This window comes from Dendrobium catenatum, unplaced genomic scaffold (assembly GCF_001605985.2).
Source record: "Dendrobium catenatum unplaced genomic scaffold, ASM160598v2 fragScaff_scaffold_1508, whole genome shotgun sequence".
Taxonomy (NCBI): Eukaryota; Viridiplantae; Streptophyta; class Magnoliopsida; order Asparagales; family Orchidaceae; genus Dendrobium; species Dendrobium catenatum.
This window is the reverse complement of record NW_021319970.1, coordinates 19,825-41,951: the sequence shown is the minus strand read 5'-3', so window position 1 is coordinate 41,951 and position 22,127 is coordinate 19,825. Positions and strand designations below refer to the sequence as shown.

At 34.2% G+C, this 22,127-nt stretch overlaps 1 protein-coding gene across 1 annotated transcript in view; it reads right to left on the bottom strand.

Moving 5' to 3' along the window:
* Positions 1 to 21,466, bottom strand: part of LOC110115569 (protein SPIRRIG) — a 36,936-nt gene extending 15,470 nt beyond the window's left edge. Inside the window, exons 1-14 of the mRNA XM_020848832.2 lie at positions 20,929 to 21,466; positions 19,019 to 19,088; positions 18,822 to 18,907; positions 13,391 to 13,526; positions 13,236 to 13,292; positions 12,831 to 13,001; positions 7,150 to 7,341; positions 6,968 to 7,033; positions 5,464 to 5,578; positions 4,172 to 5,325; positions 3,170 to 3,866; positions 2,981 to 3,083; positions 1,793 to 2,892; positions 55 to 1,705 (exon numbers count right to left, since the gene is read on the bottom strand). Coding sequence (XP_020704491.1) covers positions 55 to 1,705; positions 1,793 to 2,892; positions 2,981 to 3,083; positions 3,170 to 3,866; positions 4,172 to 5,325; positions 5,464 to 5,578; positions 6,968 to 7,033; positions 7,150 to 7,341; positions 12,831 to 13,001; positions 13,236 to 13,292; positions 13,391 to 13,526; positions 18,822 to 18,907; positions 19,019 to 19,088; positions 20,929 to 21,137 — 5,807 coding nt within the window. The 5' untranslated portion in view covers positions 21,138 to 21,466. The remainder of the gene's footprint in view (positions 1 to 54; positions 1,706 to 1,792; positions 2,893 to 2,980; positions 3,084 to 3,169; positions 3,867 to 4,171; positions 5,326 to 5,463; positions 5,579 to 6,967; positions 7,034 to 7,149; positions 7,342 to 12,830; positions 13,002 to 13,235; positions 13,293 to 13,390; positions 13,527 to 18,821; positions 18,908 to 19,018; positions 19,089 to 20,928) is intronic.
* Between the last annotated feature and the right edge of the window lie 661 nt (positions 21,467 to 22,127).

Below are 22,127 nucleotides of genomic sequence, written 5' to 3'. Positions count from 1 at the left end.
ACAGAAAAAAACAGACCAAACTAAAAAAATGAAAAAGAATAGCTGCCAACAAACCTTACACATGAAAAATATAAGTCTACACAGCTCTCTAAGAATTCTGGTCGCCTGCATATTGCAGAGAAAGGAGGGCACATCTTTGCCAAGTCTACCATGAACCGCAATATCGACATAGCTGTGGCAGGAGCAGCAGCTTCCCCACCCATCAACCGTGCTGCATATGTTTTATGCATCAGAGCTTCACCCTGAAGATCACCTCCAATGTCTGTTGTGGCCTCTACAAGCTCCGAGACCAAGCTACCATTTAGGTGTGACATATTATCATTTTGTTGTGCAAGCATGACTTGCATGCTCAATCTATCAAATGTATTTTTGGCCATAGTAACTACCGATTCTAAAAGATCCACAAACTTTAACTCCACATATTTACCATCACTAGGCATAAGGACATGAAAGTCCAGCATACGAACTTCCGGCATCCTTGGATATACAGCCTTTCCAAAAATCAGACAGAAAAGAATATAATATATTTCAGGAGAATCATAGAAACTTGGAAGTACACGTGTTAAACCTTGAAAACCTCCACTACTACGGAATTTAAGGGTAAAAGTGGGAGAAGATGCAAGACAAACTCCAAGAAGAGTCATGATCCATCTCATACTGGTTGGATGTACTGCTTCATCAAGAAAATATGTTATCAACTTAGACGAAACAATCTTATGCCATTGCTCTAACAGCTCATCAGAAGTTATAGTCACTTGCAAATCAATAAGCATCTCCAGCAACATATTCCGCACAATAACGTGCTTTCCCATTGTCTCCCGCGCAACATGATGGAGTGCAGCCAGTACTGGTGGATCAAATGTCATTATCACAAACCTGACAACAAGTTCAAGCTCTGAAACTAAAAAACCATCCTCTAGAATAACACCTAGTAGCACCACAAGTTTTTCCAGAACAGAGACTTCAACATCGCCCCTTTGCAGTGTCACAAGAAGATGCTGCACAAGGTTTATCCTACGTAAAATTGTCAGATTATGATTCCTATACCAGTGCATGGAGACTAGCCGCTCAAGAAACCCAAGCAGTGCAATTTGAACAGAAACAGGAGCTGTGACCCACAATGTCCAGTCTAAAAGGACATGCTCAACCATATCAGCATTAGAAAGAACAAAACAGTTTGAATTTTCTTCGTGTAACTCTGAATTTTCAAGCTCCGATATGTGACTGAATGAATCCTTCTGAATTGAGAAGTCATCTAAATCGGCCTGAGATCCAATAGATGATATTTCATCAGAAAATTTCGGCAAGGTAAGATTCATGAGACTGGTCTCCGCTGAAGTTCCAGAGGGGAAAGATACTCCTCTGCTTATTTTGGATTTTTGAGGTTCTGAAAAGCAAGCTTCGCATGCAGCAATCCGGAAGAAGATCTCCAGTGATGGCAAGTCAAACAATGACATCCTACGATGCAAGAAAAGGGCAAGTAGATGGTAGCCTCGTAATGCTTGCATTTCCTGCACGTTCTGAGGGCATTGATGAAGTGAGTATGCAAGTAGCTCCAGTGCCATGTGCAACATGTCCCTAGTTTCAGCAGCTTCAACAAGAGAAAGGACAATAGACATCCCGCCAATTGTGCGCACAGTATCTCCAATAACACGTTTATTACATATGTAGATATCTCCATTAAAACGGCCATAACGTGGTATACCTGCAAGCCAAGGTAGCATTGATGATCCTTTTTAAGATTTAAATATATAAAAACAGCAACAACAAAAAAGTAAAATGATTTACACACCACCGATTGGAGAAGCAGCAGCAGAGGTTGGATCAACAAGATTGAGCAAGGAAAATGTTCCGGATGCTCTAAATACATCAGAAGATGATCCATCAAATGAAAAAATAAGCTTCTTCCCTGATAGCTGTAAAGCAAGTCTCCCCAGTCTTTCCAAATCCCAAACTATTCCACTGCCATCCATTTTCAAATTCGCCTGTTTGGTAGAAGAATCAACTTTCTGCACATTTGCAGCTAAGGATAATTCAGCATCCAGTGAATCTAAGATTGCCATACTACCCCCACCACAGGCCTGGCTTGGAACGAAACGCAGAAGATCTGTATCTTGAAACAATCCCCTATAACCTTGGCCAAGAATATACATAAAACAAATGTTACCTGCTGTAAGTACTTCCTCAAAAAGATAACAGCTACCAAGTCTCCATGAAAGATCTGTAACTTTAGCATGAGTAATTGGGGAGCCAAGAGTAACTTGCAATGATTTTCCGGCGGGAGATGGTGAATACCCTAGCTTTCCAGTATGTCTTAGTTTTCCATCAATATAAATATATGCTACACTAGACTGGAATAATCCAGCCAATGCATTAGGCTTACTGTGAACAACAGCAAGGTGATGCCACCTTCCTTCATGTAGTTCTATGCCAGGAAATGATAATGAAAGAGAGATGCTTGTTGCAAGAGTTAAAACGCCATTATCTTGGAGGTAAAGTTCTGCATAGAATGTGTTTCCATCATCAACTGCTCCAACTGAAAATAAACGCAGCACAACTCCACCAGAAATACTTCTTCTAGAAGATCCAGTCTTGGACAAAGATTCTGAATCCTTAACCTGACTTTTTAACAAGTTTCTAAACTGAAACCAACAAACAAAAGAATATCCCGCAGCAGGAGGCCACATTCTTTCCCCTAGCGACACCTGAACAGATGCATAACCAACTTTACTCATGTCCATCTCAACAAAAGGAGCAAGAGAAACACTCTGCACCCTCGTATCTCCAATTCGGATTAGTTTCTCCAGCATATCAACAATGAGATGACCGGAACTTTTTACTTTCATTTGAACAACATATCTTACAAGGATTTGAAGCTCAGAAGAAGAAAGCCTGTGATGATTGAAATTCTCGTCATAAATTACATAATATATCGCATGAAGCTATATTATAATGAGAAGCGTCACCAAAGAGTAATTACCTGTAAGCCCCAAGAATCTCCACAATTTGCAGAGTATGAGATAGTAATGGAGATGAGCTAGCAAGAAACGGGTTAATCATCTCTAGAAGAAGTCCAATAGAACCTAGGTAATAAAGAACCCAAACTAAGTGAATAGCATTACTATTTATGGAAAACTTGAAAAGGAATATTAAGTGTTATGCTTCTTACCAATAGAGGTTAAGCTTTCTTGGTTGAAAGGGCTAGCATGAGCAAGCTTCTCAATGAACTTCAGTACCTCCAGTTGCACTTTTGGAGTAAAAAGCAACAAGGACCGGATCAGCAGTCCCACAGCACTAGCATTATATACCCGCTCTTGGTCAGGCCTGTCTATAGCTAGTGAAGGATTTGAAAGAAAACTGCATTCCTCCTCAAAAGTATCAGAAGACGACCCACTTTCTGCTTGCATAGATGGTGGAGAAACAATTTCAAGAGCCAGCTCCAGTAACAACTGGATGACTTGTTTTTCGCAATCCACACATAGCAAACCAGACTCGCATAAAAGATCATGAAATGTCGGTGAAGACATTATTGCATGAAGTCTTACACGATTAATGGGATTATTGCATACTCCTGCTGTTATAACACGCAATAGAAAACTGAAAACTTTTGTATTGGCAAGTAAAGAAGAATGTCGAGTGGCATCATCACTATTTTGGAAACTATGTAATGTAGTCAATAGAAGAGAAAAGCCTGTAGCTTCACCAAAAACTCGTTGTGCAGAATTATTTGAACCAAGTATACGCCATAGTGTTCCAAAAGTGTCACATTTAGCATTGTTTTCAAGTTTATATTGAGACCCCAACACGCTTGTGATCATTCCACTCTTAAGAACTTCAACCAGTGAGCCCAATTCCTCATGGTGAGTCTGGTAAAGCAAAACTGTCAATGATTAAAAATAAACATAACAATAACAAAAAGTAATGCGTCTCTGTACAATAAGAACGGATGGTAAAAGCAACGCGTCTCTGTACAATAAGAACGGATGGTAAAAGCAATGCGTCTCTATACAATAAGAACGGATGGTAAGCTTTCTTAAATAATATTTACAGTAAACAAGACATTGGATTTCCCAGATTCTTTTTGTTAAAAAAGTTCCATGGCCATCCGAGATGACAATCCTTAAAGTTCTAGGAATGAGCATATATTGTAAGAATGGATAAACTTGCATACCTGCAGAGAATCTTCAATTATCAAACAGGATAACAACCGCAGAACCCCTGATCGATGGCTAACTGATGCCAGAAAGGGAAGAACAGTACTGAAACCATTACATGAACGAAATGATTGTTGGTTTGTTTCAGATTTCTTCAATAAGGAAGAAAGGCAATCCCAGGCCACAGCTGAGGTACCCTCATCCTCAAATATGGGAAACTTCGAAGAACCGGATCCAAGAAATCTGGGAGATGAAAGGATGGCATCTTTGTCCGCCATATGTTTCTTGAAGCCGCTAGAACTTAGGGTTTTCTCAAAAGTATTGGATGGATTATTCTGCTGTTCAATGCCGGAGATAAACTTGTGCTGTCGTAAATCATCCAGCAGCACCTCAAGGACACCAACTTCCCTGAGAACTTTTTTATATTGCTGATCAAAGGATAAAAGCTTGACAAAGAAGGAAAGAATTGTGTGCTTTAGAACAGTGCTAATAGGCTGCTGCAATAAGCAGCAGAGTGAAAGCAGCTCTTGTTCCGGAATACAGTTCACAACAGTAACAGCGTATTCCAATATTTTAAGAATTATTTCCTGAAATGAAGCAGGAAATCCTGCCATATTTAGAATGAACAGAGGAACCGTCCGTAACTGCTGACACAACTTGTAATTGTCCAGATGACTTGAAAATATTTTAAACATTCTATTCAACACCTCTGCTTGCAGTTCTACATTGTCTGCCTTCAGAAAAATGTCCTGCAGCATCTGGATTGCTTCAAGGTCTTTGATCCTCATGTCGCCCTTTTCCCACATCTCATCACCAAACCTTTCGCGAGAAGATGTGCGACTTCGGTTATGAGTAGAAGCCTTCCCATAATCAGATTTTGAACCTCTACCAGTAGAAATTGGGTCTGCAGGGCCTGTTTGTGCAAGGTTTACTAGAACATCAAGCAGCCTTGACAGTGTTGGAGAAAGTTGGGATTGGGGGGGATCCCCTCTACCAGAGAACTCCTGTTCTAACACGAATGAAGAATCAGAATTTTGAAAGTAAGAGTCTGGATTAGCAGATTGAATGATCGTATCCCTATGCAAGCTGGATAGTGTTAATGCAAACTGTACGAGATATTGATAGCCATGAGCATTGTGTATATCTTCCCTAAGTCTAATTTGACCAGCTTCTGCAATCAAAAGCAATTAACAACAGGTTGAGAAAGTTAACTGCAATGAGCATTTTCCAATAATATGACAAAAAGGAAAAACAAGCTGAACTTATATGCAAATCAAAGAAGATAATAGCAGTTCATGGATGAATATACCAGGTTTAGCTGACAACTCCACACATTCAAGTAGCAAATCTACGATGCCCATTGTGTATGCAGGATCTCCTTTCTCAGGATTGAAGTCCTTCACTGCCGTAAGAAGGACTTTGATCTAAACATAATATCGAGCATCTAGTAAGGGGTGATGAGAAAGATCAAAAGGAAGAAAACTAAAATTTAGCCATAAACTGATAGAAAGGAAAGCCCAAGGATCTGCCAAGACAGTTAACTTGTTTCTATCTTTCCTTTCTCTTGGCCATGCGCTTCCACAGACATGCTATAGTAGAGAAATATAAAATCAAATCATTGCCATTTTGACATTCAGTGAATATCTAAGTTTATGCTTGTGGAATGGTTTTAAATGGAAGCTCAAATAATTTCTAATACAGATGCTTTCCAGTTCTAACGTAGTTTCAGACATGCAGCAAACTCCACTATCATCCTTTAGTGACTCGTAGCAGGTTCAAGAGAAAAGAATTCAACGTAATAGATAACCTTCACAGAGAAACCATATGAGAAGCCATAAAAGAAATCTCAAAATTGATTCAAATCTCAAAGTCTATAGCCATCGTTGACATAAGATGCTTGTGTTGCAACAATCAGTTTGTATTTTGAATTTTGCATTCATAAATTTTGTATTTTGAAATTAGATTGTAATCAATAAGTTGTGTTAGGTGAAATCTCTCCAAGAAATTCTTTGATTTCATATGCATTTATGAAACTGTGTTCAGAAAAATTAAAGGGAATTCATATAAGCCATAAACACTCAACAAAATATAAAAAATTTTGAAACCCCAAAAGTAAAAAAAAAAAACTAAGACAAAAGCAAAAAAAAATCAATTAAAAAGATTTAAAAGAAAATACTTAAAAGAGAAAATGAAAAAAAAAAGACAGAAAAATAAAATAAAATGTGTTTAAAAGAAAATTTAAACACAGTTCAAAGAGAATTAAAAAAACTTAAAGAAAAGAAAAAAATACAAAAATAAAAGGAAAAATAATCAGTTCAAAAAATAAAGATGTTAATTTGAGTCATTGGCATAAACTTAAAATAAAACAAACCTTAGCTTCTTATTATTAAATCGGTCTAAATTCTAAACACAAAAATTAAAACCACAACTATGGAACTTAAAAGTGTGATTTATTGTGTCTTAATTCAAGGCATTCGCCTCATATGTATCCAGGTATATAGCCCCGAGGCATAAGCCTCAAATGAAAAAAGCATACAAATCATTTAAACAAAAAATTGTAAGCTTTTAGGTACTTATTGGGCACCTCATAATGAAGCACACCTCGAGGCAGACACATCAAATGCCCTTTAAGCAAGGCATTCAAGGAACAAAAACAACGCTAAGAACAATTGGTTGAAATTTTGAGATTATATTCATTTTTAGAAATGCAAAAAATCTAGGTTCATGTACTCATACAATAAAAGTTTTTAAAAAATGAATATATGGCAAATGCAATGGAAAGAGAGATCATTCTAGGAAACTGAAATACATACCAGATGATGCTTGTGTATATAGTTTGCAGTACTTCCGTTATCATTAGTAAGAAGAAGGCCTAGTATCTACATTTAATATAAGAAAAACAAAATTAACAAAAATAAAATTAGTAATTTAACAGGTAACCTATCTCACAGAAAAGGAAAATTGAAGTAGGTTTATAAGTATGTGCTATACAAACCTGCATGGCATGTCGATGCAGTTGGATGGTATGCAAACGGACAAGACCATCTTTAAATTGGGAGAAAACATTCAAAGAACCATTTGTAACCATATGAAACAGAAGTTGAAGTGAATCATCTTCAATCAAACTTGGTGCGGCTGAAGGGTGGCTTGCCAAGGCCTTCATGATATGCACTACGCTTCCCTCTACCTGCAAACAGAATAGCTAACAAGTTATACACATTGAAAAAAGAAAAGATTCTCGTGTGGTGTTTCAAATTTGTAGCCGTCATAAGAAACACTAATCAGTTGCACTATTTTTTTACGATGAGTGAGAAATGCACTGTATTTTCTGGTTTGCATTAGCATGTGAACTTGTGAAGGTGTCAGTAGTTGCTTGAGTTTTAGGTGCTTGTGCGAATGCTGGAGCTTATTGTACAAAATAGTAAATTGTTGAAACAAGAATAGAGAGTTTATTCCATACTAAAGTACAGCACGCACCAACATACTTTTGTAGGAAAACCCCATATAGCTTGCATGTAATTGGAAGTTTTTATCAGATTAAGCTAAGCATAAGGAATGTTGGCCTCAACTTACCACACTCATAAAAAAATACATGTTTTATGATTCTATGTGTGCCCTCTAGCTAAAGTTTGGGGTTTCTAAGGTAGTCATTAGTGGTTCTAAGTCCTAATACATAAGGGACAGGTTAATTTCTGTTTCTAATATTATCTCGATGTAAAACAACTTCTTTGACTGAATATTTTTTGATGCGAACATCCAACGGAGAATGTTTATCTAAGGAAGAGACGAAGATCAACGGCCAAGATCATTCCACTTTATCTTAATTAACTAATTGTATTTTTTTTTTAATTTATGCATTTTGCATTTTTACCTCTTTTGAGGGAGTTGTCCTTTGTAAGCCCTACGGGCATGTCTGTCTTTTTGAGTTTCTTTCATTGTGAGGCCTATATATAGAGGCCCTTGCTATTGTATTGGTATGATGGTTTATTAAAAAAAATTTATGCATTCTTGTTCTTTGGAGAAAAACTTCGGTGAGATCCCTATGTGAGGGAAGCGTAATATCCACCAGCCTCAGGATGTATTCGGGCTCGTGGTTTGAAGTCCCTAGGTGAGGGCAACGAAGCACCCATCAGCCGCAGGATGTGTCTGGGCTCATGGTTTATCTTTCTTTCCCTACACTTCCTTTCTCCTTCTATAATTCCCCTTCTTCTTTCTTCAAGCCGCCGCTCTACCTCTCCTTCTCCCTTGACCACTGGCCAAACCCTCCATAGCCACCGGCCAAGCTTCCCTCTTCTCCTTCTCCACTCGTCGACCACTCCACCACCACCTCCTAGCCGGCCACCTCCCCTATTCCCTCCACCTAGCCGCCTACCCAAGACCCCACTTCCCCTCCTTCAACCACCACCGGCCCCAATCAATCCCTCTCCATTTGCCTCCAAATTTTGAATTATTCTTTAGTGCTTTCCTTATTGGATGCAAATCACAAAAGGATAGTATTAAAATCTCATTTCTTTTATTTAAAATTTGAAATTTTTTTCCTAATCTATTTTGTTTCATTTTAGAAAAGTTATTTAAATCAAACCTATTTGAATTTCAATTAGGATTTGATTTGGGCCCTTTGATCCACCCCCAATCATCTCCATTAATGCCACTTGCATGGCCGGTCACCTTACTCCCCTCCATTCATAAATTTCCTAAATTAGATCACTATTGATTTGGAAAGTATTCAAATTTGAATTCAAATACTTTCCAGATTAATGAAGGTATTTTAGGAAGCATCCCCAATTGATACAAATCTGAAATTAATTTAGATTTGAAGTCATCAATCAATAATCAATGCAAAGATCCACATACGTTGAATGTGGACGCTCCCCTCTTCCCTCCATTGGCTGGCCCCCCTTCCCTTTCTTTCCTCTCTCCAATTAAACCCATATCTCATAATTAAATCTCATTTATACCTCCCATTAGCCGCCCTACCTTAGTCCCCATTAAGGATAGTTTAAATTTCAAAATATTCCCGCCTTCATTTTAGGAAATCTGAAATTAAATTCATATTTCTTAATTTATTTCCTTCCTCTCTCTCTTTCTTAATTTCTCCCCCTCCTCTCTCTTGGCCGCCCCCCTTATTCTCTTCCCTTCTCTATTCTAATTAATTCCTTCACAAAATTGGAATTCCATTTAAGGGAATAATTAAGTAAACCCCTTCCCTCTCTTTGCCAATCAATTTGAAAATTCAAATTCACATGACCTCCCCCCTCTCCCGTCTTGCATCATTTTCTCTATTGAAGGTGAAGACTTGAAGGTATTAAATCAATCAGCCAATCTAGCTCATCTTACAAATGTTCTATTTTTTATCATTAACTTGCTTCCCAAATAAACCTCAGGTCTTTCTGGCAACATCATTCAGGTCCACTTGCTCAAAACACCTCAATATTTCGATGACAACTTCAATTAATTGAAAGGAAGTAAATCTTCAACATATGAACAGTGCACTAACCATATCAGTCCAAAGCTATCAATCTTTTTATTGAGTTAATTTTTTGCACTTCTAAGATTTATCTTTAATGAAATTTCGCATGATCATAGTAGCCTTGTCCCAACTAGTTATGGCTTTATGAATCCTCATTCTCCTTTTGATCATGTTAAGTGCTCCACATTAACTATATATTTTATGGATGCATTTTCTACCATTTTTGTACCTGCTTAAACCACAAATAATTCTGCCTCATCTTCAGTTGATGACACCTACTGATATGATCATTCCTAATTTCTTCATGCATCCACCTTAACTTTCTCACATTTGCTTTACTCAACTTGGCTATTAATTACTTTCCACCATAAAAAAAAAAACAAAAAAACAAAAAAAAACAATCCATACAATATGTATGGCCTAATTTTAAGTTTATAAAATTATCCTTTTTAAGTCTCCATAAAATTCATTTATCGAATAATACTTTAAAAGCACTTCTCCATTTCAATCACCAAGCCATAACTCTAAAAATCACATTCATACTATTTTATATAATAGATCCAAAATACTTGTGTTACATTATTTTTTAGAAATATTGACTACTAATGTTTATAGAAATTTTTTTGGGACAGAATATCTTAACTAAAATTTGGTCATAATGAAATTAGAAGGCACCGAATTTGTTATAAGAAGAATTTTGATTGATTATTCATATATTGTACTCATCTCATAGTAAATCCAATAATTTTGAAATATATCTTAACCTCTGTTTAAAATTGCGCGATAAGAGGCGCCTCTGCGCAATTTGACCCAAAACTGCCTTGAGGCTTACGCAATTCCTCTCCTGGCAGAGGTGTACGCCTCACTTGGACTGAGGCGCGCCTCAGAGGCGCAATTGTGCAATTCTGGCTGAGGCGTACGCCTCAAATATATGCTCAGTACATGCTCAGTACCGCTCAGTATATGCTCGGTATTTTAGTCAGGATATCCAAAATAATTTTTTCCCATTTTTATAATCCACGAAAATTCATATACTCATTCTTACTCAAATAATCTTAAGTCATTCATCTTATAAGAATTTTCTCTATTATTCTAATTGTTCACTTATTTCAATAGATGTTTCCTTGATAAGAATTGTGCCACCTATAGAAGGCATCTACCAAAGCTACTCATTTTGAATATCCTTTATAAACATCTCCCTAACAAATACAAAAGATATACATATATTGCTATTACTTGATGCAATCCCATAATAATTCGAAACTCTTCCGCCACTCCATAACTACTACTAATATAAGTTAACAATCCATTTTATACATTTTAACTAACTTCAACATATTTTTAGTGCACTTATTTTCTTAATGCTTACCGAACCAATTCTTATGGTACACAATTTAAGAACCTCTCAAGATCAATACAAATCATATAAAGATTACAAATTTACTCTTTATTCTTTTTCTTTTGTTGTCTTAGTAAAAAAAATATTTTTAAATTGTGGATCTTCCTAGAAATCTAAGGATTCTCTAAAATTGACATTATTTTGTAAGCCCATGAGCTATTACTCTCTCCCATAACCTCACCTTAACCGAAAGCATTATTTTTATGCAACTTCTTCAGAGAAAACTCCAGTTCAATTTTTGGATCATTTTTAATATACCTTATTAGTTTGTTATTTATGTTCTTCTAAAATCATTTCTTCCATAAAACTCTGATTCAGAATTTCTCAAAGAAGAATTTTCATCTTTTATTAATGCCTTCAGTTCAATTAAGACCTTAATATCTTCACTTCTATTGCATGTAACCTAAGCAAAGCTCTAGATCTCTTATATCATGTCTTAGCTATTTTTATAAATATAATTTTCTGTCCATAGTAGCTTATCATCGATCAAAAGTTGTAGCTTTCTAACATCTTTCAGGATTTCTAACTTTATTATAGCCATTATAAGCCAAAATGTTATTCATATTTTGTCACTCTTTGAAAGCGCATTATCTTTCCTTAACTCTCTGGGCCTCCTCACTCCACCACCAGGTCTACTTATTGATTATTTCTAAACTCCTGAAACTTATATAGCAATACCGCATTAGATTTGGGTCTACTAAATAATTCCAATTTATCTCTCTTAAAAACCAATCTTGAAAGATTAATTTCTTATATTTCAAGTCTCACAATTTTATCCTATGTTGTTTTGTTCATTTTCATCATAGTCCTAAGATACATCTGTAATTGTTACTTTCTATTGCACAGTCAAATTTCTCCTTATCAGTTAAAAGAAATTTATGAAGATAAGAAGATAAGGACCAAAATGATCCCTGGACTCTTTACAAAGAATCAAAATAGCCCCAATTATTTAAAAGTCTCATTTTAGTTCATTGATTTTTAAATGGATAAATTATCCCACAAAAAGACTAATGTAGAAATTGGTACTTCTATATAATCGGGGGCCACTTTGATTTTTTTCAAAAAAAAAAAAAAGTTAAGGGACAAATTCAGTTATTCAAGAGAAATACCAATCTTGATTCCATGTTGTAAATGCCAACTTTCTAAATAAATAGCCATATTAAGCAGTAATAACAGAGCTATCCAGACTACAACTATGCTTGGAATCGTTCTGATACTTTAAAGAAGTTTGTGATAATAGCATGCTAAGTACATCGACAGCTGCCACGACTCCTACCTCCCTAACCCTCCCCAAATATATGAACTTCAATGTAATTGCCAAAAAGGTTGAATTGTTGAACAAGCCCTAATATTTCTGGGTTAATGATTGCAGTTTAATACAAACGCAACAAATACAATACAGCCGGGTAAGATAATAGCCGAACTGCACTATGAAATGTTTCATAACAAAAGGAGCATTTGACAGCATTAATAATCTGACTAAAAATTAAATCAAGGCAGTTCAAAAGGAACATGGGACGCAAAGAAGATAATATTCTAGTACAGCCCTGTCAATAGAACAAAAAAACAGTGACCAAATAACAGATATCGAAATGAATTACATGCCAGAAATTGGAAGCAGCAACAAGTTGGTAAGCTAAATAATATAATTACATTTCTCACCACTAAACAAAAATTAGAAAAATAAAATAAAATAAACAGAAATAAGGAACATCAACATCATTTGAACCAAGTTTAAGTTACCTTCATAGGCAAAGAAGGTTAGGGATGCAAATCATAATAAGGATATTATAATATGGAAATGTACCTCTAGCCGACGAACATGTACATTATCTCCATCACTACTTTTAACACTTGAAACTGCTTCATCTGCCACAAAAAGCCTATGACTAGATTCATCAGGATTCAGTAGGGCATTCAAGATCTGAATAAGGCAGCAAAGAATGCCAGAGTCCAACAATGGCTGTTTATCAACTGGCTGCAGATAATAAATAAATAAATTATTATTTAAACTTGTGATTGTCATTGAAAAATAAAGTCAAGAACTGAATGGTTTGAAAACGTAAAGGCATGTATGAATAATGGCAAACTTATCACGTTAAAAGCAAGCAGAAAATTTTAATTGCATATTTAGACTAAAAGACTTTTAGTAAAGTATGAAGAATACAAAATAAGAAGTCTTCAGCTCAAAGAGAAATTAAGTCCCACGTACCCCTGTCACAAGAACTTCTACTGCATATAAAAAATTTGAACCCGGACTCATGCCATCCTGCAAGATTAACAATTCAAAATGAAACACCCCTACATAAAAAGGCTTAATGCGTCTTTCAAAACAACCATATCCAGATAATTTAGAGAAGAACAAACCTTTGTGACATTAGAAAAGAAGTTGATGACCGTCGCAACTTGCAAGGATCTTCCTTTACTATGCATTCTCAACTTCTCCACATCTGTCACAAAGGCTCTTCCAACAACAAAAGAAAAAATGTGTGCTTCAACTAACCTGTGATTGGAGCAATTTTATTAGTTAAACATATCAAATGAAAACCGTACATATAATAGAGCAAGAAAAAACTTCCCATAGCAGAATTCGAGATGCTATTTTGCTGAAAAACCAGCAAAGCATGATTTTGAAAAAATCTGGAACTGACCAATATAATCAAACCATGAATAAAAAACTTCATCAAATTCTCACAGTTCATAATTTCTACCAGAAAGTATAAATGTTAGGCGAGACATTATCAGAATTATGGATTCAATATAGAAGACAAAAAAAGATGATTATTTTACAAGAAGTTACAACCCTAAAAGGCATTCATGTATGATACACTTTATCAAGATTATTGCGCCCATGCTTGCAAGAAAGGAAGAGCATACCATAACAATAAGGAATCAATTTCAACGCACTTCTTCCTTCAAAACAGAAATAAAAAGCCGGCATGTAAAAATCAAGTAAAATTTTGTATTGTTAACAAAAGAAAGAAAAAAAAAAAAACTTAAGTACCCAACTTAAAAGAGAAATCTAAAACTCCAACTAATCCCCCCAAGGAGATGATAATTCCTTACAAATTGGTGGCTGTTATAAGTCTATTGGATCTAGTTCCATTTGCTCTAATGAACATAAAATTTACAGAATACAAGCTTTTAAACATGCCAAATAGTTTTAATTTATGAAAAAGAATTAAGCTATGCAATATCAGTATGTGTTTACTAGTTAAACAAAAGCTAAATGAAACTCTTAAAGGATTATTGTTTTTTTATGTTTGTGACAATGCAATCATTGCTAGAATATCATAAATTCAGAAAATTATCATCCTTATTAATCATAAGCTATAAACTTCTCCTAAATATTTGAGGAGCTTCATGAATCATCTTTCTCAATTCCTCTTTGACATTCTCAGACACTTTTTTCCCACCAAATTAATTTCTATGGTACTCATATACCTCTTTAAATTTAATTAAAATCATATGAAGATTCTATGTTGCTCTGTATACTTTTCAATTTTAATTTCCTTTAAAAAAATTATTTTGTAGTAGATTTGCCTGTTAAAAATCACATTTCATTCTTTTAAACTAACATGATTTTTTCAAGCCTATGATCATTTACTCTCGCCTATAAAATAATTGATGCAGGATGTCTTTGAGCTGGGGTTCCTAATGCATGATTAGGATAAGATGCGTAAAATCACACACCCAATATCAAACTTCCAATCTACGTATTTTTAAATTAGACAAAACTCATATCTTCTGATGAAAACCATAAAAAAGATACAAAATTCACCGTATATGATAATTTGATGATGATTTAAATAAAAAATTGCCTGTGGAAGATAAACCAAGATTTTACTATATGAAAGAAGCACACTTGGATAAGGAAAAAAAAGAGAGTAAGTTTAAGAAAAGCCTTTTATAGCGTACAAAGAACCTAGTTAAAAAAAATTTGGACAGAGAAGGGTGAATCGAATATCTTATAGTTTGTTGATATCAGTCATGACTTACAAAAGATACACCTACATGATTGGATCTCATGCTTCGTATTTGTCATTGACTTTATTAACAATCAAATACAACAACATCAAGCCTTTATCCCACTACATGGGGTCAACTAAATAAATCTTTTTTCTCCATTTTATCATATTAGGAGTGAAATTCTCATTTAAATCTAGCTAATAAAGAATGTCATTTCTAATATTTTCTAACCAAGTCTTTTTAGGTCTACCACCTTAACATAAGGCAAATCTAATACATCTACTCTCCTAATCGGATCATCGGAAGGCCGACATTTTACATGACCAAACCAACTAAGGCGACTTTCTCTAATCTTATCTTCCACTAGAGCTACTACAACATTTTCACGTATATGCTTAGTTTCGTATCCTATTTCTAAGAGTAAAGCCATTCATACACCTGAGCATCCTCATCTCTGCAACACTTAACTTAATAACATTAATTTAAAACTCACGAAATAAAAATGTTGTATTAGATATATGTAAAAAGATATGTAAAGAGCAAATTAACTGAAGTTGAAATTTAAAACTTACGAAATAAAAATAATTAAAGTAAACTAATAGAAACATTGCTAAGATCATTAATTTGCATGTCTCAATGAGCACAACTTGCATTTTCGACAAGTATAAACTTTCAAGATTTTCATCCAAGTCTAGCCTTAGAAAAAATTTGTCTGCAATGAATTGAATGTTTCATAATCATAAAAAATATGGTAATAATTATTGTGTTTCCTATAAAATAATTTAGAATAGTTACAAATAGGATTTTCACTCTGGTACACAAGATATCATCAATAACTAAAATTCAATGGAAGCAATCACATTATCTAAAATCAATTTTAAAACAAGATATGTAGAACTGCCTGGTAAAGCACCGGATGATTTCACGAGGAAGTGATAGAAAGATAGAAGAATCCAAGGTATTATTTATTGTTTCATAAACTAAGAACAAATCAAATACATTGAAAATTGAATTAATACAACAAATTCTTGGGGTTACTAATTTATATGTATTTGACTTGATACGTTGCATTATTTTATATGGTGTCTTTTTTTTGGAATATAATTTCTTAAAAGCTCTTGTAAGAAACCTTTTATAATTTGAACATATCATTATTTATCGCCTGATTTAATTCTACACACCTTTTGTTCACATTAGCAATAGACTTGTAATTATCATAATAAATTATCTATTTTGCAATAAGACTTTCATGCAAATCAAGTAAATTATGCAAACGACTACTATTATATGATGTAAGTAATAAATTTGCTAACTTACTAATTTGTCATAATGGATACTAATAAATATGCAATAACTAATTCCCGGGGAAGATACGATAAAAAAACTTGAAAACTGACAAATAATACATATGTACTATATCTATATTGACTCACAACCTCTTTAAAGAAAATCAATCTAAATAGCCTAAATATTAATTGTAATGAATTATGTACTTTAAGATTTTACAAGATTCATGGAGTTTTAAATTTAGGTTTTCGTTGAGGCAGTCAACATTAATAAATCATTTAAGATGAAGATGCAATTTAACTTTTAACAAATTAGTTAGTTTATTTTTGTAAACAAATTTTTTCTCCAACATTTTAAAAATATATGAACAATGAGATTGCTTCATGTGATGTCGACAGAGCACATAAAAGGCAACTCTATCTAAATTCTATTACCTTACACCCATTTTGCAATAACCCAAACAACACCAACAAATAAACCAAGTGAAAAAGTTTTTTTTTTTAGTTATATAGAAAGAAGCCCTTTTACAAATTCTTAGAAATTTTTTGTAGTTTAACATCATGCCAATCGAGAAGCCCTCTCCAATTTTAAAGGTGGAAATGCTCTGACAACAAAAAAAATTGCATCTGAGGCCTGAAATTGCCACAAAATCTAGTATTTACCCTGAAAAATAAATCAAACTTGAAAGAAACTACCATTTTACAGATCATTAATAGCATGCCAAGACATTTTATGCTAAGCTCTAGTTTACAGTTTTTGTTAAACTAACCAAACAGTGATGGAAATTATAGTTTTTTGTGAAACTAACCAAACAGTGATGGAAATTATATTGTAAGATTGTGAGAATGATCTTTTGCACTAGGCCAACCAAGAGGTTTGTCTTATGATAGCTAAATTGTTTATTGATCCAAATGATATCCAAGTAAAAAATTGTAATAATAAAGAGCTTTGGTTTGTAAAATGATCTACGGCCCAATGATTGGAGAAGGTTGTTTCTAAAAAGACATGGGTTCAAGCCATACAGTAAGATTTATCGCTCGTTATTCTCAAAACAAAAAAAAAACTATTTGGTCTTCTTTTGAAGCTAGTCAAATCCGACAAATTAGTTCAAACTTGTACTTGTAATGCATTTTGTAGCACTTAGAAATATGTGTATCTTAAATTACATCATCAATATTATATTTAAAATACTAAAATTTATTTTAATTTAAATTTTATATTATACTGTGTATTTTTTAATAGAAAATATTATAAATGACTTGCTTGAAAACTGATATCTGAATGGTTCGGCAATAAAAACTAAAAAACATAAAATTATAAAGACAAATGATGAAGTTTATTGGATATTTATTCAACGGATTAATAATTTTAACAGATTTTCAATGTAATATTCTATAAATTAAATAAAATTTAATATTTTAAAAAATATTACATGCATTTAAATACTTTCAAACTAATATAAAAAATGATAGAAGTATATAAAAATATTTATGATTTTATTATGAATGATATATCATATTGATCTTTAATTAAATTCATATCTTTAATTAAATTCATATTGTAAAATAAATTATAAGTTGTGTGAAATATTAAACTTATGTGTGTAGAGATAAACTTCAAAATAGTCCCCTAACAATTCACATTTGGCTACTTTAGTCCCAGAATATCAGTTCCAATTTAAACTTTTAACTATATAAAATTAATCCAAAATGACCCTTTTGGAATTAAATTGGGATCCATTTTATATAGTCGAGGAACTAAATTATGATCAATTTTATATCACAATTACAACATTAATGACTATTTTGGATCAATTTTGTAATGTTAAGAAACTAAATTAGAGAAACATGAAGCTCTGAGACTAAATTGGCCACAACACAAATAATTTGGGGGCTTTCTAATTTTTTCTAAAACCAGAAATAATATTTGTTGTTAACTGCAAAAAAAATTAAAAAAATTAAAAATGCAAATTAAAATTGTTAAGAATTAGGAGCAATAAAATCATTAAAAATAAGTAAACAATGAAAAAAAAAAAAACATTTACAGGAGCTTTACACTTAAATAGCAATAAAATTCATAGAAACAACTTTATGCTTTAAAAATTCAAGCTCATAAATACAACCCTTAGAATTTAAATATGAGAACTAATTGGTGAAGCTAATGAACACTTCAGATTATATTTTAAAATTGAAAGGCTAGAATCATAAATTGGTTGAAATCACAAGCAAATCTGTAAATAGTTGCACAGATTTTCAGTGGAGTAATCAAATATTTTTTTTGCTCTCAATTAATAAAACAAATATAGAAAATCACAATTAAAAGAAAAACAAATTGCAACCATAGATCAAACATTTACCAATTTAATCATTTTTAAAAGGATATGCATGTTAGTCAATGAAAGATCTGAATAGAAAAAGGTTAACACAAGTTTTTATAGATATGTATGAGAATTTCCTTTATAAAAAGAGCTTTTCGCTGCAAATAAAATGCCAATATAAACATATCAAAAACAAAAAAGTAATACAAGTGAAGGTCTTCATACTTGGTAACTAAGTGAGCTACATCAGATTGCTGCTTCATTAATCTACAAAAGGCATCTAGTGCCATGTTTAAAGCCGCTTCTTTCTCCTGCAAAGATAAATTTTAGAAAAAGTTGCACAATCGTTATGCTAAAATCATAAAGTAAACTATAAAACAAATGAGGTTTTGTGTATGGAACATGTTAGTTGAAAAGGAAACCTTCTCAGAGCTGGAAGAGCGGAATTCTTCCCAGAACCTCTTAAAATCAACCTCCAATTCATATTTTCCTCTGCATTTCCAAAACAGATACAAAGATATGCAGTAGCATATGACACAACAAATTAATTACAAGATAAAATCGTCTATGAGAAAAATTATATAATGAAAGGTTGCAAAAGAACTGAAAGGTTAAACCACACAAGAAACCTGGAGCAGATATACTTAAATTAGGATAATTGAAAGATCATACTCTTCACGAACTATAAAAAAATTCACCAGAAGACCATTTAAAATTATAAAAGTAAATTAAATAATTAACTATCTGTTCGATTTTCATGAAATTGGCTGGTTAAGAATTTTATCATCTACAAACTAAACGTGCAATACTTCATCCATGTTGGACCAGGTGTTAGTATTTTAGAAACAAATAATACAATTGTATCCACCAAGCTTATATATAAGAGCTTATATACAATCCAATACAACAATGAATAATATGAAATACAATGATCTTCATTGACAAAGTGTTATGTATATTTCATGTCAAGCCAGAGAAATTGAGTTTACATTTCCTCTATATTTTTATTCTCTTACTTTTACTTTTGGCTTGCTTTATTTTGTTTTTGCAGCATTTGGTTGCTTATAGATGAAATGACATTTAATGAACCAAATTTCACTAAAGCAAAGTGGGAAAGGTTGTGCATAAACATGTCGAGATAATTGGAAAGGAATGAAGACCTAATGGTATTTGGGATATATTGGGTGAAATTAAGATATAAAGCAATCCTAGTTGCTTAAATTACCCAACACTATCACCAAGCCCACTCAAATTTCCCACTCCTCCCAACCAAGAAGTTTGTTTAAGTAATTAGCACGTCCTAAGATTAATTGAGAAATTCAAATAGAACAATGGGCTAGCCAACCAAGTTGAACGCCTAGCACAGAATTTCAAGGTAAATCACTCTTCATCGCTTCCCAGGCAAGTTAGAGCACAAAAACCTCTTGTTAAAAAGCAGGAGTGAACATAAGCCAGAGAACAACATATTCTTATATAGATTAACAAAAAAAAAAAGAGATTGGATAGCATAGCAACATTATCCTTAATCCTTCATATTTCTGGCTTCAAGGAGAAATAGTAATGTAGTTTTGTCTATAAAGATGAGAAATCACTGCACAGTTTTTCTTGACTCTTCCCATTAGTTCAGCTTACATGGCAAATTCTGAAGCTCCTTCTAATAAATATTCCTCATAATTCCATAAGCACACCTTACAGCAAATCATTTTATTTTGATTTTGAGTGTAATTAAAATGATGTGATTGTTCATCATCCTCATCACACCTGTAATTATTGTCCAAAATACCTTCTAGGACTTCTTTTTTCCCAAAATGTTATTTCAACCAGGCGACATTCCATTAAAACTTATCAGTTTCAGTTGCATATACTAGCAGTGAATACAAAGAATGATTTATTCGAATAATACAACGGCTAAAAATGATTTATAATTGAGGGCAAGCCACTTAAACTCGGATAATCTACCAAGATTACCTTATCACCTGTATACAACAATTTACTCCTAAACATTACTTGTTCAAATCTTCATTGATCATGAAGTTGGAATCAAAATAATACAAGTTGATGGTGCATCCAATTATAATCAAAGACTATGCCACGAGAAGGCGCCATACGCTTTCTATCTATACGAGTTCTCAATCTGGTAAATCCTTCTTTTACACCAATATCCTCTTTTTACTCAGTCCCCACCACCAAAACAGTTCAAATTAGATTTTCATGTATGATCCAAACAATTTACCCCTCTTACACTCTACCATAAGTACACCGTATAGACAAACCAGAATCCGAATCCAGAAATGTACATAAAATCATCATAAAAGCAAGTGCTTGAACAAACCTGGCAGGGGAAGAACTCGGAGAAACGTATGGTGTCGAGGAAGAATCCGGCGCTCCTGAGGCTCCAGCTCCGGACGCCGCGGCTGCAGCCGCTGCGACGGCGGGGGACGAGTTGGCGGTCTGATGCTGCGACTGCGATAAACCGACCTTCTCTTTGATGTCCTTAAGCAATGACGCCCATCTCATCGTTTTCCGAGAAGATTGGAACATGCGTTGCTCATCCGCTTCCCTTCCACGTATCGCCCACGAAACCTAGATCCGATCCCTCGGATCCGCGGCACCCCAATACTTCCAACTCCCAACTAGATCGAATCCTCAGAGACCAAAACCGGCAGTGAAGGGCAGCTCCGATCGGCCTATAGACGGATTGATTTGCTCAGCCGGCGAGATCAAGTCAGGTTTTCGCCGCTTTTTCTCTTCTCAAAAGGATTTTTTTTCTCTGGTTTTCTCCCCTGAATCTTTCTCTTTCTATTTTTTCAGAGGGTTTATTAGGAAGCAAGGAAGCTTGATGACGCGATTTCTGTTGGGGCAAACCAATATAGAGAACTCTCTCTGTATCTCCTCTCTCCGTTCCTCCCCTAATCACGCCCGATCCGATTCGACATACGGGTGCCACGTAGGACGGAAAGGTTCCGCCACGTGGCGATCCCAGAAAGACGTGCGAGCCTCTTAATTTCAACTCCGTGGCTCTTAATTATTTCCAGGCTTCTTAATTTCACCCAAAAAGATCCCCACGGGACCACGGTGGGCCGCTTGTGGGTGTTTTAATTCTCAGAGTCTTCTACGTTAACGAAAATAAGAAATCTTTAGACTTCGAAGAGGATAGATAGCCTGTGCGGTCCGTCCGCTCTTTACTTTCGTGCGGCGTCAATGTTTAAGGTCACCGCCGGTAATGTTAGTTTATGTAATTTTTTAAGAGGGGTGGTGCAGTTGTATTAAACGTGCATGAAAATTTTAAGGTTTTTATTTGAACAATGCATATGCATCAAAAGATAAGGGCAAGATTTTGTATGACAATAATGATTGTTGCGTCCTGGAGTATTCGCGGCGGTAGAGAAATATAGTTTAATGTCTTAGTATTGTACGAAGATCCAGCACACAATTAGATAAGTGAGAAGGTGCAGCATCATAAGAGACACCAGAGTTTTTTACGTGGAAAACCACTGAAAGGAGGAAAAACCACGGGGCCAGGCCCAGTTT